This window comes from Acinonyx jubatus, chromosome A3 (genome assembly GCF_027475565.1).
Source record: "Acinonyx jubatus isolate Ajub_Pintada_27869175 chromosome A3, VMU_Ajub_asm_v1.0, whole genome shotgun sequence".
Classification (NCBI taxonomy): Eukaryota; Metazoa; Chordata; class Mammalia; order Carnivora; family Felidae; genus Acinonyx; species Acinonyx jubatus.
Genome location: NC_069388.1, coordinates 10,392,863 through 10,410,953, shown reverse-complemented (window position 1 = coordinate 10,410,953; position 18,091 = coordinate 10,392,863). Strand labels below are relative to the sequence as shown.

At 48.8% G+C, this 18,091-nt stretch overlaps 1 protein-coding gene across 2 annotated transcripts in view; it reads right to left on the bottom strand.

The window, feature by feature from the left end:
• The window catches only part of ATP9A (ATPase phospholipid transporting 9A (putative)), a 125,910-nt gene that overhangs the window by 67,366 nt on the left and 40,453 nt on the right, over positions 1 to 18,091 (bottom strand). For both annotated transcript variants that reach the window (XM_053199819.1, XM_027046627.2), the window contains exons 5-7: positions 6,276 to 6,334; positions 5,052 to 5,103; positions 2,755 to 2,849 (exon numbers count right to left, since the gene is read on the bottom strand). In XM_053199819.1, the coding sequence (XP_053055794.1) occupies positions 2,755 to 2,849; positions 5,052 to 5,103; positions 6,276 to 6,334 (206 nt within the window). The remainder of the gene's footprint in view (positions 1 to 2,754; positions 2,850 to 5,051; positions 5,104 to 6,275; positions 6,335 to 18,091) is intronic.

Genomic DNA, 18,091 nt, shown 5'->3' with positions numbered 1-18,091 from the left:
CGACACAGGCCGCCACGTGGGTGGAGCTTTGGGACCTTTCGCTAAGGGAAGCAAAGCCAGTCGCAAAAGGACAAATACTGTAGGCCTCCACTTACAAGAGGTCCCTAGGGCAAAGTCATAGAGACAGCAAGTAGAGTGTGCCTGCCGGGGGCTGGGCGATGGGGAATTTTTGTTTCACGGGCGTGGAGTCTTAGTTTTGCAGGATGAAGAGACCTGGGGATGGATGGTGGGGACGGCTGCACAACAGTGTGAAAGTGCTTACCACCACCGAACTGGACACTTTAAAATGATAAAACGGTAAATCTAGTGTGTATTTTACAGTAAAAGATTTAGAAAACAAATCTCCAATCAGGTGGTCAGGACCTGATACCACAGGTTTTCAGACCACAATACCCCGTGCCATCAGGGGTCTGGAGTGGGGTGGAGGCTACGGGCCGGCCCCTCAGGCGGGGCCTGAGACCTCTACTAACTCACTAGGAGGCCCCGTATGCAGGCGTGTTTGTTCTGTGGCCCCTATGCACTGGTAAGAAAAGGCCCTGAGGCACACCCAAAGTGCGCGGGTAAAGGTGTGGAATTGCAAATACAGTAGGATCCCTTCTTTGTAAAAGCTCCCCCTTCCAACAAGTTTGCAGCTGTACATCTGTAGGAAAGGTGCTGACCACGGTCCGCAAAGATCACTACGGAGTTCACGTGATCCCCGGGGGAAGCGGGTCAGGTGTGGGGTAGAGGCCATGAACGACACTGTTTGCTTCTTCCTCCAGGGCTTTCCACATGCTTTAATTTTTTTAACGTTTATTTACTTATTTTGAGACAGACAGAGAGCGAGAGAGCAGTGGAGGGGCAGAGAGAGTAGGGAGACAGAGAATCCCAAGCAGGCTCCATGCTGTCAACACGGAGCCCAATGAGGGGCTTGAACTCACGAATGGTCATGGGCTCAACCTGAGTCAAAATCAAGACTTGGATGCTTAACCGGCTGAGCCACCCAGGCTCCCTTAATTTAATTTTTTTTAAACAAGAATATAGGCACGTAATGCCCACGTAATCTTTTCATACGGTTCTTCTAACTTACAACTTTGTTAAATTGTTGCACCCCATTCAGATCCCTTCGGTCCAGTGGCATCTGGACCCCAGCCCAGGCCTGTGCCAGACGGGGGTGGCGGGAGTGGGGGTGGGGGGGAACATGAGCATTTATTAAATTGACACATCCAAAGCACACACCAAGAAATGCAACTCTGTGCAGCTGACGGTCAAGTATCTTCATGATTCTAGGCTCTTCCAGGCTGTCTCTTAAAGAGAATCCTTCGAATCATTTTGAGGCTCAGAAAGCTTTCTTTGCAGAAATCTCACCAGGAAGTTAAAATGCATCACCCAGAAAAATCAGAACCATCTCAGGGGCAGGTGAGTGCGTTCTAAGGATTCCCAGGGGCTCCTAACCACGGTTAGAAACTCGCTACTCTAGAATGCCTGGCTCAAAAACTAAGACGAATACCAGTGTTATCTTACTCGTCACTGGCTATGAAAAATCATCAGGACAGTGGGCACGTTTATTAGCAGGTTAACACGGAACTGTATCCTGCCTGCTCCTTCCTCACAGAACACAGTGAACCCGACCACTAGCCTGGGAAAAGTTTACACATTCTGCCTAACCCTTTCGGACCAGTTGGTCTCTGAGTGTTTCAATTACGTTTTGTGACTCTGTAACCTCGTCCTTGGGCCACATCCAATCTATGTGGCTTATGTTTAAGCTTACTCTTTGGCTCCCTGTCCCCCCTCCCTTTACAAATCATGGCATGAGTGACGTGGGGCTAATGGGGCTAACACGCTGTTCTCTGTGCTGTTCCTCACACTGTTCCACGCACAGGATGTTCAGCAGTGAACGTACTGGGCAGAACTCTGCTCTCAGAGATACCGCCTTGAAGCGAGTGGGGTGGGAATACAAGGAAAGAACTGTCAGAAAATGCCTCTCAGATAAGGAGACCTGAGCACAAAACCCAAGGGACAGAATGGAGATGTCCACCCAGGCAGCCAGTGGGGTCTGCCTGCCCCCGGTGTAGGAAACAGCAAGGGCAAACACTCGGAGGCAGAGGACCCCTGATCAGGAGGGAGAACGCACTGGCGGGCAGAGCACCCAGGCCGAGGGTGGGGCTCCGGCACTGACACAGAGGACGTGGGGCCTGAGGACAACAGCGAGGGCTGAAGGCAGGGTTCTCAGCAAGACGAGAGGCGCTGAGCAGAGAAATGATACACCTGCCTTCCCTTCCAGTTTTAGGCTAAGTACCTTGTCGGGGCTTCTTAAGATTCTGAGCCATGGGGCCCTTGGGCGGCTCAGTCAGTTAAGTGTCCGACTCTTGATTTTGGCTCAGGTCATGATCTCACGGTTCACGAGCTCGAGCCCCGTGTCGGGCTCTGCGCGGACAGTGTGGATCCTGCTTGGGATTCCCTGATTCCCTCCCTCTCTCTCCCTCTCCCTCTCCCTCTCTGCCCCTCCCCCACTCTCTCTTTCTCTCTCAAAAAACTAAACTTAAAAAAAAAAGACTGAGCTTCCCTCCAAAGAGCTCCCCGCTGTGCTTCACACAGACACATAACTCAAAAGAACAGGTGCTCGGGAGCCCCCCCCGGCCCCCACCCTGTCACCCCTCCTTCACAAGTGACACCCCACACACTGATCTACGTGCGCCACCCCCCACCCCCCGAGCTGGCTGGCCCTGCAAGGACACGGTTGCCAGGCTGTGTTTCTGCGGGAAAGCTACTCACGGCCGCGGTGGGGAGCCTCTGCGCGCAGGCCACGGGGAGCCGCAGTTTCCAGTCAGTCTCGCCGTCCAGCTGGTCCGTCCGCAGGAAGCACGACCCTATGGAAGAAGGTGGGCGCCGTCTACCCCCGGGCAGCTCTGCGTAGTTCCCGCTCTGGCCTTCGTAAAAATCCAGCCAGTGGCCAGCAACCAAAAGGGAAGACGAACGCCCCGTTTCCCACTTCCCCTGTAAGCTCTCGCGTCCGGAGATCTGGGTTCAAATCCTCACTCCACCATCCGCCCCAAGCAGGAACCTGGCCAGCTCCTTGACCTTGCTAAATAAACACCGGCAGGCCCTGTCTGGAAAACGGGGAGAAACGCAGACCTCGGGAGGTTGCTGTAAAGACCTGGGGGTGACCGAGCCCCCAGCATGGTGGCTGGCATGACACAGCTGGCACCTCAGGCCACTCTGGGCAGAGTTGTCTACACTCATCAGGAGCCAGCCGCCTGGAAGCCAGCCAGACCAGAGGCACCACGTACCAGCAGCATGCCCTTGGGAAGCCACCTAGGCGGCCCAAGCCTCGGTTTCCCTGACGGTGAACATGGACACAGCAGCAGCAGCCGCACATGAGGAAGACTCGACGGCTGATCCTGCCAGACGGCTCGGAACACAGAAGGCGCTACGAGCGGACCCGTGCTGGTACTACTGGCCCGTGAACGCCTATTTCAGTCTGGCGTGCAAGTCTCAGCAATGGGTTAGCTGTGTATTCATCAGACCCCGGATGCACTGAATTCGTGGGCACTGCGGCCAACACCTCTGGAGACTTAAGGAGAAGCACATCTAGAGGCCTCTGAGCGGCTCAGTCGGTTAAGCATCCGACTCTTGGCTTCGGCTCAGATCGTGATCTCACAGTTCATGAGTTCGAGCCCCGAGTCAGGCTCTTCGCTGACAGCACAGAGCCTGCTTAGGACTCTCTCTCTTTCCCTCTTTCTCTGTCCCTCCCCCGCTCATGCTCTCTCTCTCTCAAAATAAATAAACTTTAAAAAAAGAAAAAAGGGGGGGCACCTGGGTGGCTCAGTCGGTTAAGCGTCTAACCTTGGCTCAGGTCATGATCTCATAGTTGGTGGGTTTGAGCCCCACATCGGGCTCTGTGCTGACAGCTCAGAGCCTAGAGGCTGCTTTGGATCTGTCTCTGTGTCTCTCTGCCCCTCCCCCGCTCTCTGTCTCTCTCTCTCTCTCTGAAATGAAATGAAATGAAATGAAATGAAATGAAATGAATAAAATGAAATGAAATGAAATAAATAAATAAAATAAAATAAAATAAAAAATAAAATAAGACAAATAAGAAAAAAGAAAAAACACGCCTAATTTTTTCTTTTTCGGGGAGTGGGGGGGGGGATACGTTTCAGGGGCCCCAACCCATAATGGTCTATCTTCACTGACAAGGACGTCAGAGCCAACGGAGGACAGAGCTGCAGCTTTCAAAGAAAGACTTTCAATCTAGTGCCTTCTGCCCCACCTCTGGGCTTTTTAAATATATTATTAGTATAAAATTTCATCTATACTTTTATTTGATTGATAATAAAATAGACTGCAGCCACCTCAAAGGAATATAACGGGACCTTTTTCTTCAGACGTTCAAAGATCTGATTGCGCCTGTAGGCAAGAGGAAAACAGCCACAACGTTTCCTCGCAACGGCTTCAATAACACAAAATAAAAAGGAGATTAGAGTCAACAGATGGGTGGGTGGGCAGGCCGTGGTGGTGGTGTCGGCCCCACCGGGAAAGAACTGCCCCCAGCGGGGTCTCCTTAAGAGGCTGGAGCAGCTCCCTCAGGCCCACGTGGGCTGTGGTAACAAATAAACGGATGGGCGAGGGGAGGCACGGCCCCGCCACTCATGAGCCAAGGGCCAGAAAGGCCGCCTACCTGGCATTTCTTCCGAAGAGAGAGGATTCCTGTTTGCTTCTGCACGTTGGACACACTTCCTCATCCCACCAGCCCCTGAAGTTGAGCCTAACAGCAGCCCAGAAAGGAAAATCCCGGCCACCGTGCGCGACTTCACCAGCTGTGACTCAGCGTGGGCCCGACTAATTGTATCGTCGTGATGGTCTACATCTATTGAGCCGTGAGCCCCAAGAACGTTTTGGTTTTTTTTTTTTTTTTTTTTTTTTAAAGACTGCCCTATTAAAAGAGATGTTTTTGATTTGCCTCCATGGCTCCGAAACGATCATCTACTTCTGTTCCATTTTCAAATGATTATTTTGCCAAATTACCACTGAAAGGTTAATGGTTATTTTCAAAATTGATCCCAGATGTTTACCGTTTTTTTCCGATGTCCTCAGGAAGATCATGTCAGCAGGGACCCGCTGGTTCTGCGTAATGAAAAGAAAGACTGTTACTGTGAATGCCCACGTGTGGGGTTTCCGCCCTCTTCCCCCCCCCCCCACCCCACCCGGCCCCTCTCGGTGGGGAGGGGGCCAGAAACCCACAGCCTCATTGAAGTTTCTGCCTTTGTCCCAGACAGATTTGGGGATTTATTTGGTTTTGAATCTGAAAAATCTTGCACGCTGCTGTTACTTTCTTAATCCCCTAGAGCTTCACTTTACCTCAAATCGACTTTGAGCTCTTGGATTTAATCCTTTTAAAAGAGCATAGTTCACTTCCTACAGAAACCAGTTACAGTACGATCCCATTCCGATCAAATATTATTCCAAGACTCTCCAGGGCCACCCCCAGACCCGCTACCTTCCCTTCCAAAAAGACAGCTTTTAAAAAGAGATGTTTGCCAAGGTTACAAACATTTGTTAAGGGTGCTATTTTAAAAAATGTGTTTTCTGGCCTCCTTACCGTTCTCGTATTACACTTAACCCCATCTCCCCACAAAACAACAGAAAAGTACTATGCGTATGTCACAAAATGCAAGCTAAAACTGCTCAAATGGTAAATGACCAATATTTTTACGTGCTTACTCAGCAAGCAGACTTCTAGGAAAGATTTTGTAGTAAGTTAAAAAAAAAAAACAACAACAACAAAAAACAGATGCAGCAAATAGGAAATCAAAACTTAGGGGAGCCTGGGTGGCTCAGACGGTTAAGCGTCCAACTTTGGCTCAGGTCACGATCTCCGTAGTCCGTGAGTTCGAGCCCCGCGTCGGGCTCTGTGCTGACAGCTCAGGGCCCGGAGCCTGCTTTGGATTCTGTGTCTCCCTCTCTCTCTGCCCCTCCCCTACTCACACTCTCTCTCTCTGAAAAATAGATCAACATAAAAAAAAAAAAATAAATAACTTGTACTTGAGTTTATAAGGAGAAATTCTAGCTAACCAACCACATAAACCTTGAAAAAGTATTTTATACGTACGTCTCATGGGGAAAAACGTTTTCCTCCCCAGGCAAAGCTAGAGGAGAAAAATCCCCCAAAGCCTGCATTCAGTTAGTCTACGAGATACACAAATCCACATGGTTGGGCCTGTGAACTGGCAATGACTTCCCACATTGCCACCAAACCCACACGGCAGCCTGGTCACAAACCGCGAGACCCCACCCACCTTTTCAACGATGATAAGGTCTCCAACCTGGATATTGGAGCTCTTCACTTTCACCGTCCCTGCGAAGAAAGACATCCAAGATACATCACGTATGAATGCATTTCAACTCCTCACGCCTTTGCAGAGTGCCCATTAGCCTGCAAAGTCAATGTCATACACCCAGAAGTATGTGCCTCCCCTGCCCAGCCCACCTCATCAACACTGCCTGCCCCTCTTCGGAGAGATTCACCTGCTGCGGGGGCTGCTCGAGGAGTGAGTCCCCACCCCTTCGAGCCCTGGAATAACTCACCCCTCACTTGAGGCCTTCTGCCTCACCGGTGCCATATAAGCTTTCCTAAGTCGGCACCGTGACATTCATTCGGCCCCAAAACAAAACAAAAAACAGCACAGAAATGGGGAAGAAAATGAAGAGTCAGATCCACAGACAGAAGGTCAGCTCTTAATTTTCAACACCCTAGAAAGCATTTGGGGCCAACCGAAAATGACCGATTTTTTTTTTTTAGACTTGCAATTGCTAGATATTTTGCTTATGTGACGTTCAGACTACACAACTTTCGCTGGATGTCTGGATAAACAGTAACAGCTCACATTAAACACCAATCCTGTGCTAAGCACAGTACAGATGCTGACAGAGTGACAGCTTCTTTTACCCTCACGACAGCCCTCAGAAACAGGGATTATTGTCTGAAGTTTTCAGAGGAGGAAAAAAGGCTCAGACCTGCACCATACCCAAACCCCTAGTCTCACGGTGAGAACAGGTCAGAGCCAGGATTCACACCACCATCTGACTCCAGAGGGTGAATAAAAAACACCAAAAAAAAAAGAAGTGAGTTCAGTTCAACCCCTCCCCCCCCCCCAAAACACATGTACTGAGTGCTATGCTATGGGAATTCAAAGATGCAAGACAGTCCCCTTATCCTAGAAAAAAAAAAGCCTGGTCTCCAGGAGTCAACAAACGTGCTGGTGGAGACCACAGCAGTGAACGGTTTCGGTTCCCCACTGGGCCAACGACTGTTCCCCACCAAAGGCTAAAAACCATTCTTAGCTCCCAGCCCATACCAAACAAACAAACAAACAAACAAAAAACAAAAAAAAAAAAAAACGGGTGCCTGGGTGGCTCAGTCGGTTAAGCGGCCGACTTCGGCTCAGGTCACGATCTCGCGGTCCGCGAGTTCGGGCCCCGCGTCGGGCTCTGTGCTGACAGCTCGGAGCCTGGAGCCTGCTTCAGATTCTGTGTCTCCCTCTCTCTGACCCTCCCCCGTTCGTGCTCTGTCTCTGTCTCAAAAATAAATAAACGTTAAAAAAAATTAAAAAAAAAAAAAAAAAAGGTGGGAGGCTGGATTTGGCCCCTGGGCTATAGTTTGCAAACCCATGAGCGGGTGAGAAAGAGAGTCAGACAGATGCTGTTAGTGCTAAATAGTGTGTGAAATGATGCAGGGGAGCCCAGTGTGCACACAGAAGCCCCTTGATCATGCATTCAACATTCCAGCAGCATTTATGGAATGCCTGCTGTATGCCAGGTCATGCGCAGGTGGGGATCCACAGAACTCACGGTCTAGTGGAGGGAAGGAGGCGATGGGCAAATAATAATTGGGTGGGAGGGGCTCAGGGAGGTGCACAAGAGGTGACACGGGAAATGGCGGGATGAAGGACACTGGTGACCAGTAACCCAGGAGCGGAAGGCACGAGATTGGAGAGAGTGTGCGTGTCAGCTGCCCACACGCGCGCGTGCAGTGGCAGGCTGCACCTCCTTCAGCGAGACCAGAAGCGCCGCATGGGAGGCAGGGACCGGCAAGAGACAAAGGCTGAAGGGCTGGTCGGGGCCGGGTGGCCCTAAGAACAAGTCCGGAGAGGAGACGGGCCTAGATTCTGGGGGCGGGGCACATTCTCACACATCAAAATCTTCGAGAGTCTTTGGCCTATTGTAAAAAGCCCATTTAACTTACAAACCATCAGATGAGCCGAGGGAGAAAGGAAATGACAGGAATGGCTCTCAGTCCTCTGCAGGGAAGTATCATTTTCCCCAGCACCCAGAGCAAAAGTCGAAGGGGAATCACTCGGCTGCTACTCCCTCCCTGTTCACTCAACAAACGCCCGGCGCTCACGAAGGAGGCGCATTCGCTCACTCGTTGGAGCTCCGCTAGTTTTGAGAAGAACTTAAAAGACACTGACGAGGTCATCTAAGCGTACGACTCGAGACTTCTACAGTTTTTCACAGCATTTTCTACTTTTCGCACAATTCAGCGTGTCTTTGTAATAATTATCCACCACGACGATCAAGGCTTTCCAGAGCATTCCAAGTTATCGCTATGGAAACAACTTTTTCAAGGAGGTTCCACAGGGTTTCATTTTCATTAGTTCTTGTGTTTAATTAAATTTCATCATGGTAACAGCACCGGCACTAAAAAAGGAAAGCATACAAACACTAATAACAACTTCTAGACAGAACGTAGCAAGTGGCGAGGAGCTGGGCCGCCAGTTGCTCTGAGGGCCTTCTAGACTCTTCCAGCGTGGGCATCTCACTCATCTCACATCAGTGTTTAATGTGCCTCATTTTCTCAAAACACAGGCCTAAATTCAGTTCGTGGGCCTGAGCCCTAGCACGCTGGAGAGAGACCCACAGCCTCAAGCGTTCATTATGTCGAGACATCTGCAGAGGGAATAGAAGATTTCCACCAAAATCCAAAGAGTCAGAGGGGCGCCTGGGTGGCTCAGTGGGTTAAGCGTCTGACTTCGGCTCAAGTCATGATCTCACAGACTGTGAGTTCAAGCCCTGCCCGTGTTGGAATCTGTGCGGACGGCTCAGAGCCTGGAGGCTGCTTCGGATTCTGGGTCTCCCACTCTCTCTGCCCCTGCCCCACTCATACTCTGTGTGTGTGTGTGTGTGCGCGCGCGTGTGTGTCTTTCTCTCTCAAAAATAAATACAACATCAGAAGAATTTAAAAACACACACAAAGAGTCAGGGCATTAGAAATGGGGGGAAAGAGAGTCCAAAGTGCAGAATTCTTTTCCTGCCTGAACATTTCTTCTGGTCCCACCAGGGGGCAACAGGAAAAAATAGGCAGAGTCGCCCTTTTCTTCCTGGGGAGTTTACCAAGGCGTTGCTTGAAGGAAGGAAGATCATAAATTCAACATGGCCCTCTGTGCCAATGAACTTTTCCTTCACCTGAGCTTGCCCCAGCTTTCCCAAACATAAATTTACACATTGTCTCTGGTTTTATTACTAAAATTTAAGCCGGCGGACTGACCCAAACGATCACGGAGCCCGTGTTCCAAAGTTGGAGACCTAGCTACAAATCTTCTTTTACGTGTAACTCAAAGAGGAACGTGCATCTCAAGTCTTATTAAATAATAACTATACACGTATATGTGTGGATGACGGCAGGACGGAGGACAAAATCAGGAGGGTTATGCTGGAAGGGTGGATGGTGATTCTTGCTGGAGACATAGGGAATTTATCCCTTTCTCCAGCGCGTATGCTTTCTAACCTCTTCACAGTGATTTTTTTGTTTGTCTGTTTATAAGCAGGAGGGGCTCTTCCAACAAGAAAAAAAAGAAGAACAAATTAAATTAGCTCAAACTTTTAAGTGACCAGAGCCAGATCTTTCCCTTCTACGACGGAGTCCTGATTTATGATCAGCTAATGTGAACCCTGCCTCTCCCTGTCCATCTGCTCCACCTCAACAAAAACCCCTTTTAATCCGCTGTGCATGCCGAGGAGTCTCTGCCTAAGGCCTGCCGGCGGATCCTTGAGACAAGCTCTTCTACTCTGTCTGTCTGTCATCCCCTGTCTGGGGAAGGGACCAGCGGGAGCCACTTGGAGACCTTCGCGGTGGCTCCCTCATTAGCATTTCAGCATTGGGGGGTGGGGGGAACCTTGCAGCTTCAACGAAGGGCTATCCTCAGCCTCCCACTCTCTAGAGCTAATCATGCAGCCTTGACCATAAATTTGGATTCCCTTTCCATACTGCCATTTTTTTTTTTTAGCCATCAAAAAGGCACGGTTCAGGCCTGCGTGCAGGACACATGGTTAGCGTGTGTCTAGGCAGGTGTGTATTCTGAATGAGGACAGACATAAAACCAAAAGGAGAAAAGGGGGCAGGAATAAAAGAGAAGGGAAAGCAGATACCAGTGTGTATGTTCCAATGGTTACTGGGCTTTCCATCAGCCACGCCCCACAGCTGGCTGCGGGGACAAAAGGAGCTCGAGGTGGCCCCTGCTGCTGCCCCCACGGCCGGGGCGGGGGAGGGGAATGAGGGGGGAAATGGGGACAAAATGAGATCAACTAGCCAGGCACTGGGGGCTGGGATTAACTCACACGATGAAAAAAACCTTCAAACCGTGGAAAGGGCTCCAAACACATGATTCCTAACCTTACATTAACAAGTATTTTGAGTTTTCTACAAATGGAAAGAAAAGGAAGGAAGGAAGGAAGGACGGACGGAAGGACGCAGTTAAGCGTCTGACTTTGGCTCAGGTCACGATCTCATGGTTCATCATGAGTTCGAGCCCCACATCAGGCTCTGTGCTGACAGCTCAGAGCCTGGAGCCTGCTTCGGATTCTGTGTCTCCCTCTCTCTCCCCCTCCCTGGCTCATGTTCTCTGTCTCTCCAAAATGAATAAACATTAAAAAACAAAAATAAAGAAATATGGGAAATACAAATGGCACATCTCCAAGGATTACTACACGTCTCCAAAGACAGCAGGACAGCTCCTATCGCCCCTTCTCTGCCTGGAAGAAGACACCCTCCCCAACACCCCACCGAGAAGTTAGCAGACACAGGTACTTCCCTTTTTTCTCTCATCTTCCCTGAGGTTCCTAAGGCGGAAGGAGAGCCAGCCCCGGGGGTGTGCGACCCGTGTGTTCACACAGGCACCCCCATCCCAACCCTTGAGTGAATGAAAGACCAGTTATCAAGTTAAAATTCTTAACTTTTCAACAAGGAGTCCTGCATTTTCATTTTGCTCCGGTTCCCACAAACAACGTAGCCACTCCTGCAGCGAACTACAAAACTGAAAACACCGAGTGACCTCTTTGGTGCACAGCGTACAGGAAAACCTGGCCCCGTTCTGAGAACTGAAGGCCCAGAACTTCCCCCTTCCCAGACCGCTCTCCTCTTCTGGGTCTCCTCACACCCAGCCTCCCACCTCCAGCCTCTGGGATTTTTAGATACATTTGCAGAAACTTTACAGAAGTTGGGTAAGAGATTTTTACAAAGGTTAAGTGGGAAACTGTCTGCTGGCCACATCCTAAATCATTAAATGCCTTCTATAAAATAAATGTATCCCTTTCAGCTTTCAACACTTTACCCAAGTCACCTCTGGGCCAGAGTTTATAACAGGGAACAAAATTCCAATTACGAGAGCTGTTTATTTCTGTAGAGATGGACCCCAAGCCTTTCATAAGCCAAGCTATTGAGCCCAAACCGTGCTTTTCATGGGTGACAGCTTCAGAATAAGACCAGTTTGTCTACACTGCAGGGAGAAACCAGATGTTTCCCTGGAGTCCAAACAAGCAAATGACAATTCAGTCAAACTGCAGAACGGCCCGCAAAAAAAAGAAATTTCTTAAAAATAAATTCCGGGGCACGAGCATGTGTGGGCCTATGTTTTGACCCCGAACACCTCCAGCCCTCCTTTGATTTTCCATTGTGCATGCAGGATATGGATCGCTTTCGTAGCCGCATCTCCACACACCAACCCCGGTTAATGTATTACTCTTGAACTCACACTCTGTGACAGTGATGAGTTGTAAATTTCCTGGGGTTGACATTAAAACGCCTCTGCAGACCCGGCAGAGTTCACAGGTTTAAAGCTGAAATTTTCATAATCCGAGAGAGTCGTCCGCATTCCCCAGAGCCTAAGAAAAGACTGTTATTTGAAAACAGGCAAAGGGTTGAAAAGCATTATTATAAATTCCATGGCCACTTCCTAGGGCCTTCCTCTAAAATAGCGGGAACTTAAAAAAAAAAAAAAAAAGGCTGAGGCTTAAATGTAACAAGTTTATGCCCAACAGAGGCTTTTAAAATAAATATATAAATGGTCCTCCCTGCTTCTGGTGCCCAATAATGAAGAAACAGAACAACAATACCCCAGCGTCAGGGGGATTATCTTTTGGGAAAGATAACAGCTTAATGTGTATGTGAGATTGTTTTCAGGTTTTTTGTTTTGTTTTATTTTGTTTGGCTTTTTTAATTTTTTTTTTAATGTTTATTTATTTTTGAGACAGAGCACGAGTGGGGGAGGGGCAGAGAGAGAGGGAGACACAGAATCTGAAACGGGCTCCAAGCTGTCAGCACAGAGCCCGACGCGGGGCTCGAACCCACGAACCGTGAGATCATGACCTGAGCTGAAGTCGGACGCTTAACCGACTGAGCCACCCAGGCGCCCCTTTTTTTGGCTTTTTTAATTAAACAACAGATGAGTTCATCAACGATTTGCAGTAAAGAGAAGTTGAGCGCTTTGAAAAGGCGAAGAAACCCACGGGTCTGAAATACCTTGGCATGTCTCGGAGAACGGTATGAGAAAAGTGTCTTGCAAGATCTGTTTTAAATAAGACTCGTAAAAGCAAATGCTTTGGGTCTTCATGAGGAAAGCTTGGGCGGGGGAATACTTTGCTTCCCAAACTGGATTTGAGATCCTCAGTCAAGGACTTTTGTGGTACTTTTGCCGTGGTTACTATCAAAAAGACCATTCACTGTAATTCTCTTCTCTCAAAAAAGTATAAAACAGGGGTGTCTGTTGATCCTGGGTGCAGGGACTACTTAGCGCCAGCCGTGCGGATGTGATCTCTTCTTCTGGCCCCTGCCACAGCTGTGTCCCACCAGATCTCGGTCAGGCCAAGAAGCCTCAGAACTTGATCCCCCTCTTGGCATTTACTGGAGCAGGAGGCATTAGGGCAGGGCTGTATGTCTCGTGCCTGGGACTGTTCAATCCAGATGTCAGCAGGGATAGGAGGAGTAACCCAGAGCCCTGGGGGAAACGGGGTCCCAATGGTCAATACAAGGTTCTGCTCAGTGACTGCACATTACAGCAAACTGGAGAAGGGCCAGACTTCTACATGAGACGTCTCACTATAAAGCTGCTTACAATGGAGGTCTCCCAGAAACCCTCCACACAATTTTCCACTTACCCAGGAAATATTTCCCCTCTAAATGCACAAAATCAGGGTGCCTGGGTGGATCAATCAGTTAAGCGTCCGACCTCGGCTCAGGTCATGATCTCATGGTTCATGAGTTCGAGCCCCATGTCGGGCTCTGTGCCAGCAGCTCAGGCCTGGAGCCTGCTTGGATTCTCTGTGTGTGTGTGTGTGTGTGTGTGTGTGTGTGTGTGTGTGTATCTCTCTCTGTGCCCCTCCCCTGCTCACACTCTGTCTCCCCCTCTCAAAAATAAATAAACATTATAAACGCACAAAAGCATGTTGGTGTATTGTGTTGGGGTTTGCATGGATTAATAAATATCTGAAACTTGAGGAAAATACAATTAAAATTTTTTAAAAGTATAAAACATAGCTTAGTGTTCTCCCATGCCTGAACAGAGTTTATACTATGAAAAACACAAACAGTACTTGGGTTTGGGAGCACGAAGTTCCCATTTAGTTAACAACCCACGAGCGAAACAACTCTCCATTAATGAATGCATCTTCCCTATATCGTTGTACCTTCTCCTGATAAACTTCAAAGGAATACAAATGCCAAAAAGAAAGACACGTATATCCTTTGACCTCAAAATTCAGTTACATGAACCACAATACTAACAGTCCAAAGCGGATTCTGAAATAAATTGGAAAAAAAAAAAAAAGATGTCACTCTTAAGCGGAAGTGAGACCCTGAGGTTATTCTATCACTAGGAAAGGGTGAAGAGACCCTTTCCAGAACTATCTGGAAAGAAATGGGGGAGATGAAAGGTAGCAGCTGGGTTTCAACACCATACATATACCCCAGAACTGAAGAAAGGCGGATTCTCTCCATTTCACATAGACTTCCAGCTTCTGGCTTCTGGCTCGAGGCATGCCCAGATGTCCCCAGCAGGAAAGAAGCATCCAGCAACTGTATTCACTGTGCCTCTGTTTGCACTTTCTTTCAAAGCTAATTATCCGTGTGCCTCATTTAGCTCCTGATCACAGGTTAGTCTGGGCAAACGTTCCTGGTTGAAGATCTCGTGAAAATGCAAAGAAATCCACTGCCCTCAGCACCCGGGATCATCGAGGCAAAGCACTCCACCCCCAGATTTCAACTTTTGGTTTGAGCAAGACACAAGGAAGAAGAAATAATCCCTTTACTTATTATTCCCTCCCCACCCAGCCCACATCCTTCCAGTAACAAAAAGTTTTGCCGAGTTGGCTACCACTTCAAGCCCCCTTCTTCTTTGGCTTTGGGATGACAGTGCCACCGAATGCTGTTAGAGGAGACGCCTCAACTCACAAGAACCTCCCTCCAGTCTCTGATCACGCTGCAAATGCATATTTCAAGGAGGAGAAGAAATGTTTATCTATCCCAAAGTGTGAGCCGTACTGGGTTTCCACCAACTTTGTCTAACGAGTGTGTCCACCTTGGAATGAGGGTGCTGGGGTAACAAGTCCCTTTGGACTCACAAACGTGTTTTGAGATTCTTTAAATCTGAGAGCGCTTCTGTAGCGTATGTATAAAGGCTGAATGTCGTAGCTACGGTTGAGATACCCTGGGTGAAGGTGCTGCCCACAGCTCCTGGCACACAGTAGGTGCCTAGACCCACAGGCCACAGACGTGCATTCAGACAAGCCGGCTTCAAGTCACAGTCCCGCCCTTAACTAGCTGCTGCTCCCATCTGTAAAAGCCACCTGGCTGTCTAAGAAATTACACCCTAGACCTGCTTCAACACGTAGCTGGCTTTCGGTGGGTCATCGCTCATTTTTTTCTACTGCTTTCCAACGTCAACAGTATTTTTTTCTTTTTTTGTAAAGAGTTGCAATTTTAAAGTTTATTTTTGAGAGGGTGAAACTGGGGGAGGGGGAGAGAGCAAGGGAGAGAGAGAGAATCCCAAGCAGGCTCCGCATCGGCAGCACAGAGCCTGATGCAGGGGCTCGAACCCACCAATCCTGAGATCGTGACCTGAGCCGAAACCAAGAGTCAGACGCTCAACCAACTGACCTGCCCAGGTGCCCCTGGACAGTATTTTTGAAACACTTCCAACACCAACTTCTCCCTATAGCGTGCCTTATCCGTGGATTCCCAGACCATAGGATGGGCTTTCCCACAGTTTCCAGGCCCTCACTGGCCTACATGATCTTCTCTGTTTTCCCAGGAGGGAAACTCAGGAAATACAGCCTAAATGGGAAGAACAAGATGGACAAGATGGAGCCAGAACCTGGGGTATGTATCCCACCCACATCTCACCTGTGGCCTTTGGAAGGAAGACTCTTCACCACGGCCTCTCTGTGCCTGTGTGATCTGGGAACTAGCACGGGGCCACGTGCTCAGAAGGGTCCTGTTCTTGGTTTCGTGCTCACCTGCTGCCATCTTGAAATTCTTAATTTCCTTTATAAGTTTATTTTACTTATTTTGAGAAAGACAGAGAGACAGAGAGAGTGTTCCAAGCAGGCTCTACACTGTCAGCACAGAGGCCGACTCAGGGCTCGAACCCAAGAACCGTGAGATTAGGACCTGAGACGAAATCAAAAGTTGGGCGCTCAACCAACCGAGCTACCCAGGCGCCCCCTTAAATTCTTAAATTTTTGAACAAGGGCCCCATGTGTTGATTTTGCACGATGCACCACAAATCACGCAGCCAGTCCCGTTCTCTTCCACCCTGTAAGACTTACGATGAAGGTCACCTCTTCTGAGAACACCTATCACCTCCTCTCTGATGGGCCCCCATAACCTCCCGTGGCCCCTGGCTCATACTTCCATTTATTTATTCACACCCACCGACATTTAATGGACCTCTGCCACAATACCATCAACACTGCCTTTCTTGAACACACACCAAATCCCGGGCACGGTGTTAGATTCTTCTCGTACGGGAGTTGTATGTAGAGCAACTCTGATAAGGTAGGGCACTGTTATCACTCCCGACGTACTGACAGGTTAAGGATGTGCCCACGGAGCAGAGTGTAGGGGGAAGCAGGACTCCTGAATCGAGGCAGAACACAGGCTCAGAAACACTACTTTCTTCAACTGTCATACATTGTGCTCAGAACCAGGAACGCTGTGGTGGAGAAAGGGGACGTTCCTTGACGGCCACCCCACTCCCACACCTAAAGTGTAATTATTAGTTGCATTTTTTAAGTTTATTTATTTATTTTGAGAGAGATAGAGAGAGAGGGAGGGAGGGAGAGAGAGAATCCCAAGCAGGCTCCACACTGTCAGCACAGAGCCCGACGCGGGCCTCGAACTCACGGACCGCGAGATCGTGACCTGAGCCGAAGTCGGCTGCTTAACTGACTGAGCCACCCAGGCGCCCCAGGCCGGTCCTTTAAAAAAAAAAAAAAAAATTTTTTTTAATGTCTATTTATATATGAGAGAGAGAAAGGCGGAGTGTGAGGGGAGGGTCGGGGAGAGAGGGAGACATAGAATCCGAAGCAGGCTCCAGGTTCTGAGCAGTCAGCACAGAGCCTGATGCGGAGCTCAAACTCGGGAACTGGGAACAGTGAGATCATGACCCGAGCGGAAGTTGGACGCTCAACCGACCAAACCACCCAGGTGCCCCTGGCCGGGCCTTTTCAAAAATGTCAATGTTGTATCAAAGAAAACCCGGGATATGTGCCAGACTAGAGGAGATAAGGAGCAAGGACAAGTAAATGTCACTGGCAACTCTGTACTGGTTTCTGTACCAGAAGAAAAAAAAAATGCCGTTAAAAACAGGGCATTTTTGATGTTGGGGGGTGGCGGGGGGGGGGGGGGGAACCAGGACATTTTAGGAACAAATGGCAAATTTTGAGTAAGGGCTGTAGATTAATAGTAATGTACCACTGTTAAATTTCCCGATTTTGACAACTGTACTGTGTTACGTAAGAGAAATGCCCCGCTAGGAATTAAACACGGAAGTACTTAGGAGTAAAGGGAATGATGTCTGCAACTTAACTCTAACGACTTAAGAGCGAGAGTATTAAAAAGCAAATATGGCAAAATGTTAACAACTGATGTACGCGCGGTGAGGAGGGTATTGGAGTCAACCACAGGATTTTGTAACTTTGTTTCTCGTTAGACATTGTTCCCAAAAAATGTTTTCAACTCAATCGGCACAAGTACTGCTATCGTTAATCAGGAAGTGATATCAGAATGTAGGTAAATGACGCGGCCCGTATAATCCAGGGATCAAGGACTTGATATTTTCGCTTCTAGCCGTGTCTCAAGTCTAAAAACGGTGTTGAAAAATACATTTTTAAAGATATCATGGGATACAAAAGAAAAGAGCTCTGCATGGACACACACACACACACGCTTGCTTCATTTTGCTTTTGAATTTACTAAACGAAGATCTTGGTGAAAAGCCTCACTCAAGAAACTAGTAAGTAACTAGACAGGAAGGTGAAGAAAGCTTTCTTTCTCTTCCTCTCTCTGAAATCTTCCAGTTGGGCCTTCACACTCTGCTCCCCGCCTCCCCACTAAAGCGTGTCGAGTAACTATACTCACCTCCATCACTTTCTGAGCTGACAGTTTCTTCAGTGCTTTGTGGGGGGGGGGGGGGGGGCTTTCAGAACAAATGGCCAAGCAGGGGCTGGGTCAGTGTTCAGAACTCTGCTCGGTTTCCCCCATGGCTGCATTGGCATGACAACAGAAACCACGGGCCACAAAAGGAGACCGACCGACAAAGGAAGACAAGTGTTTAATGCTGGA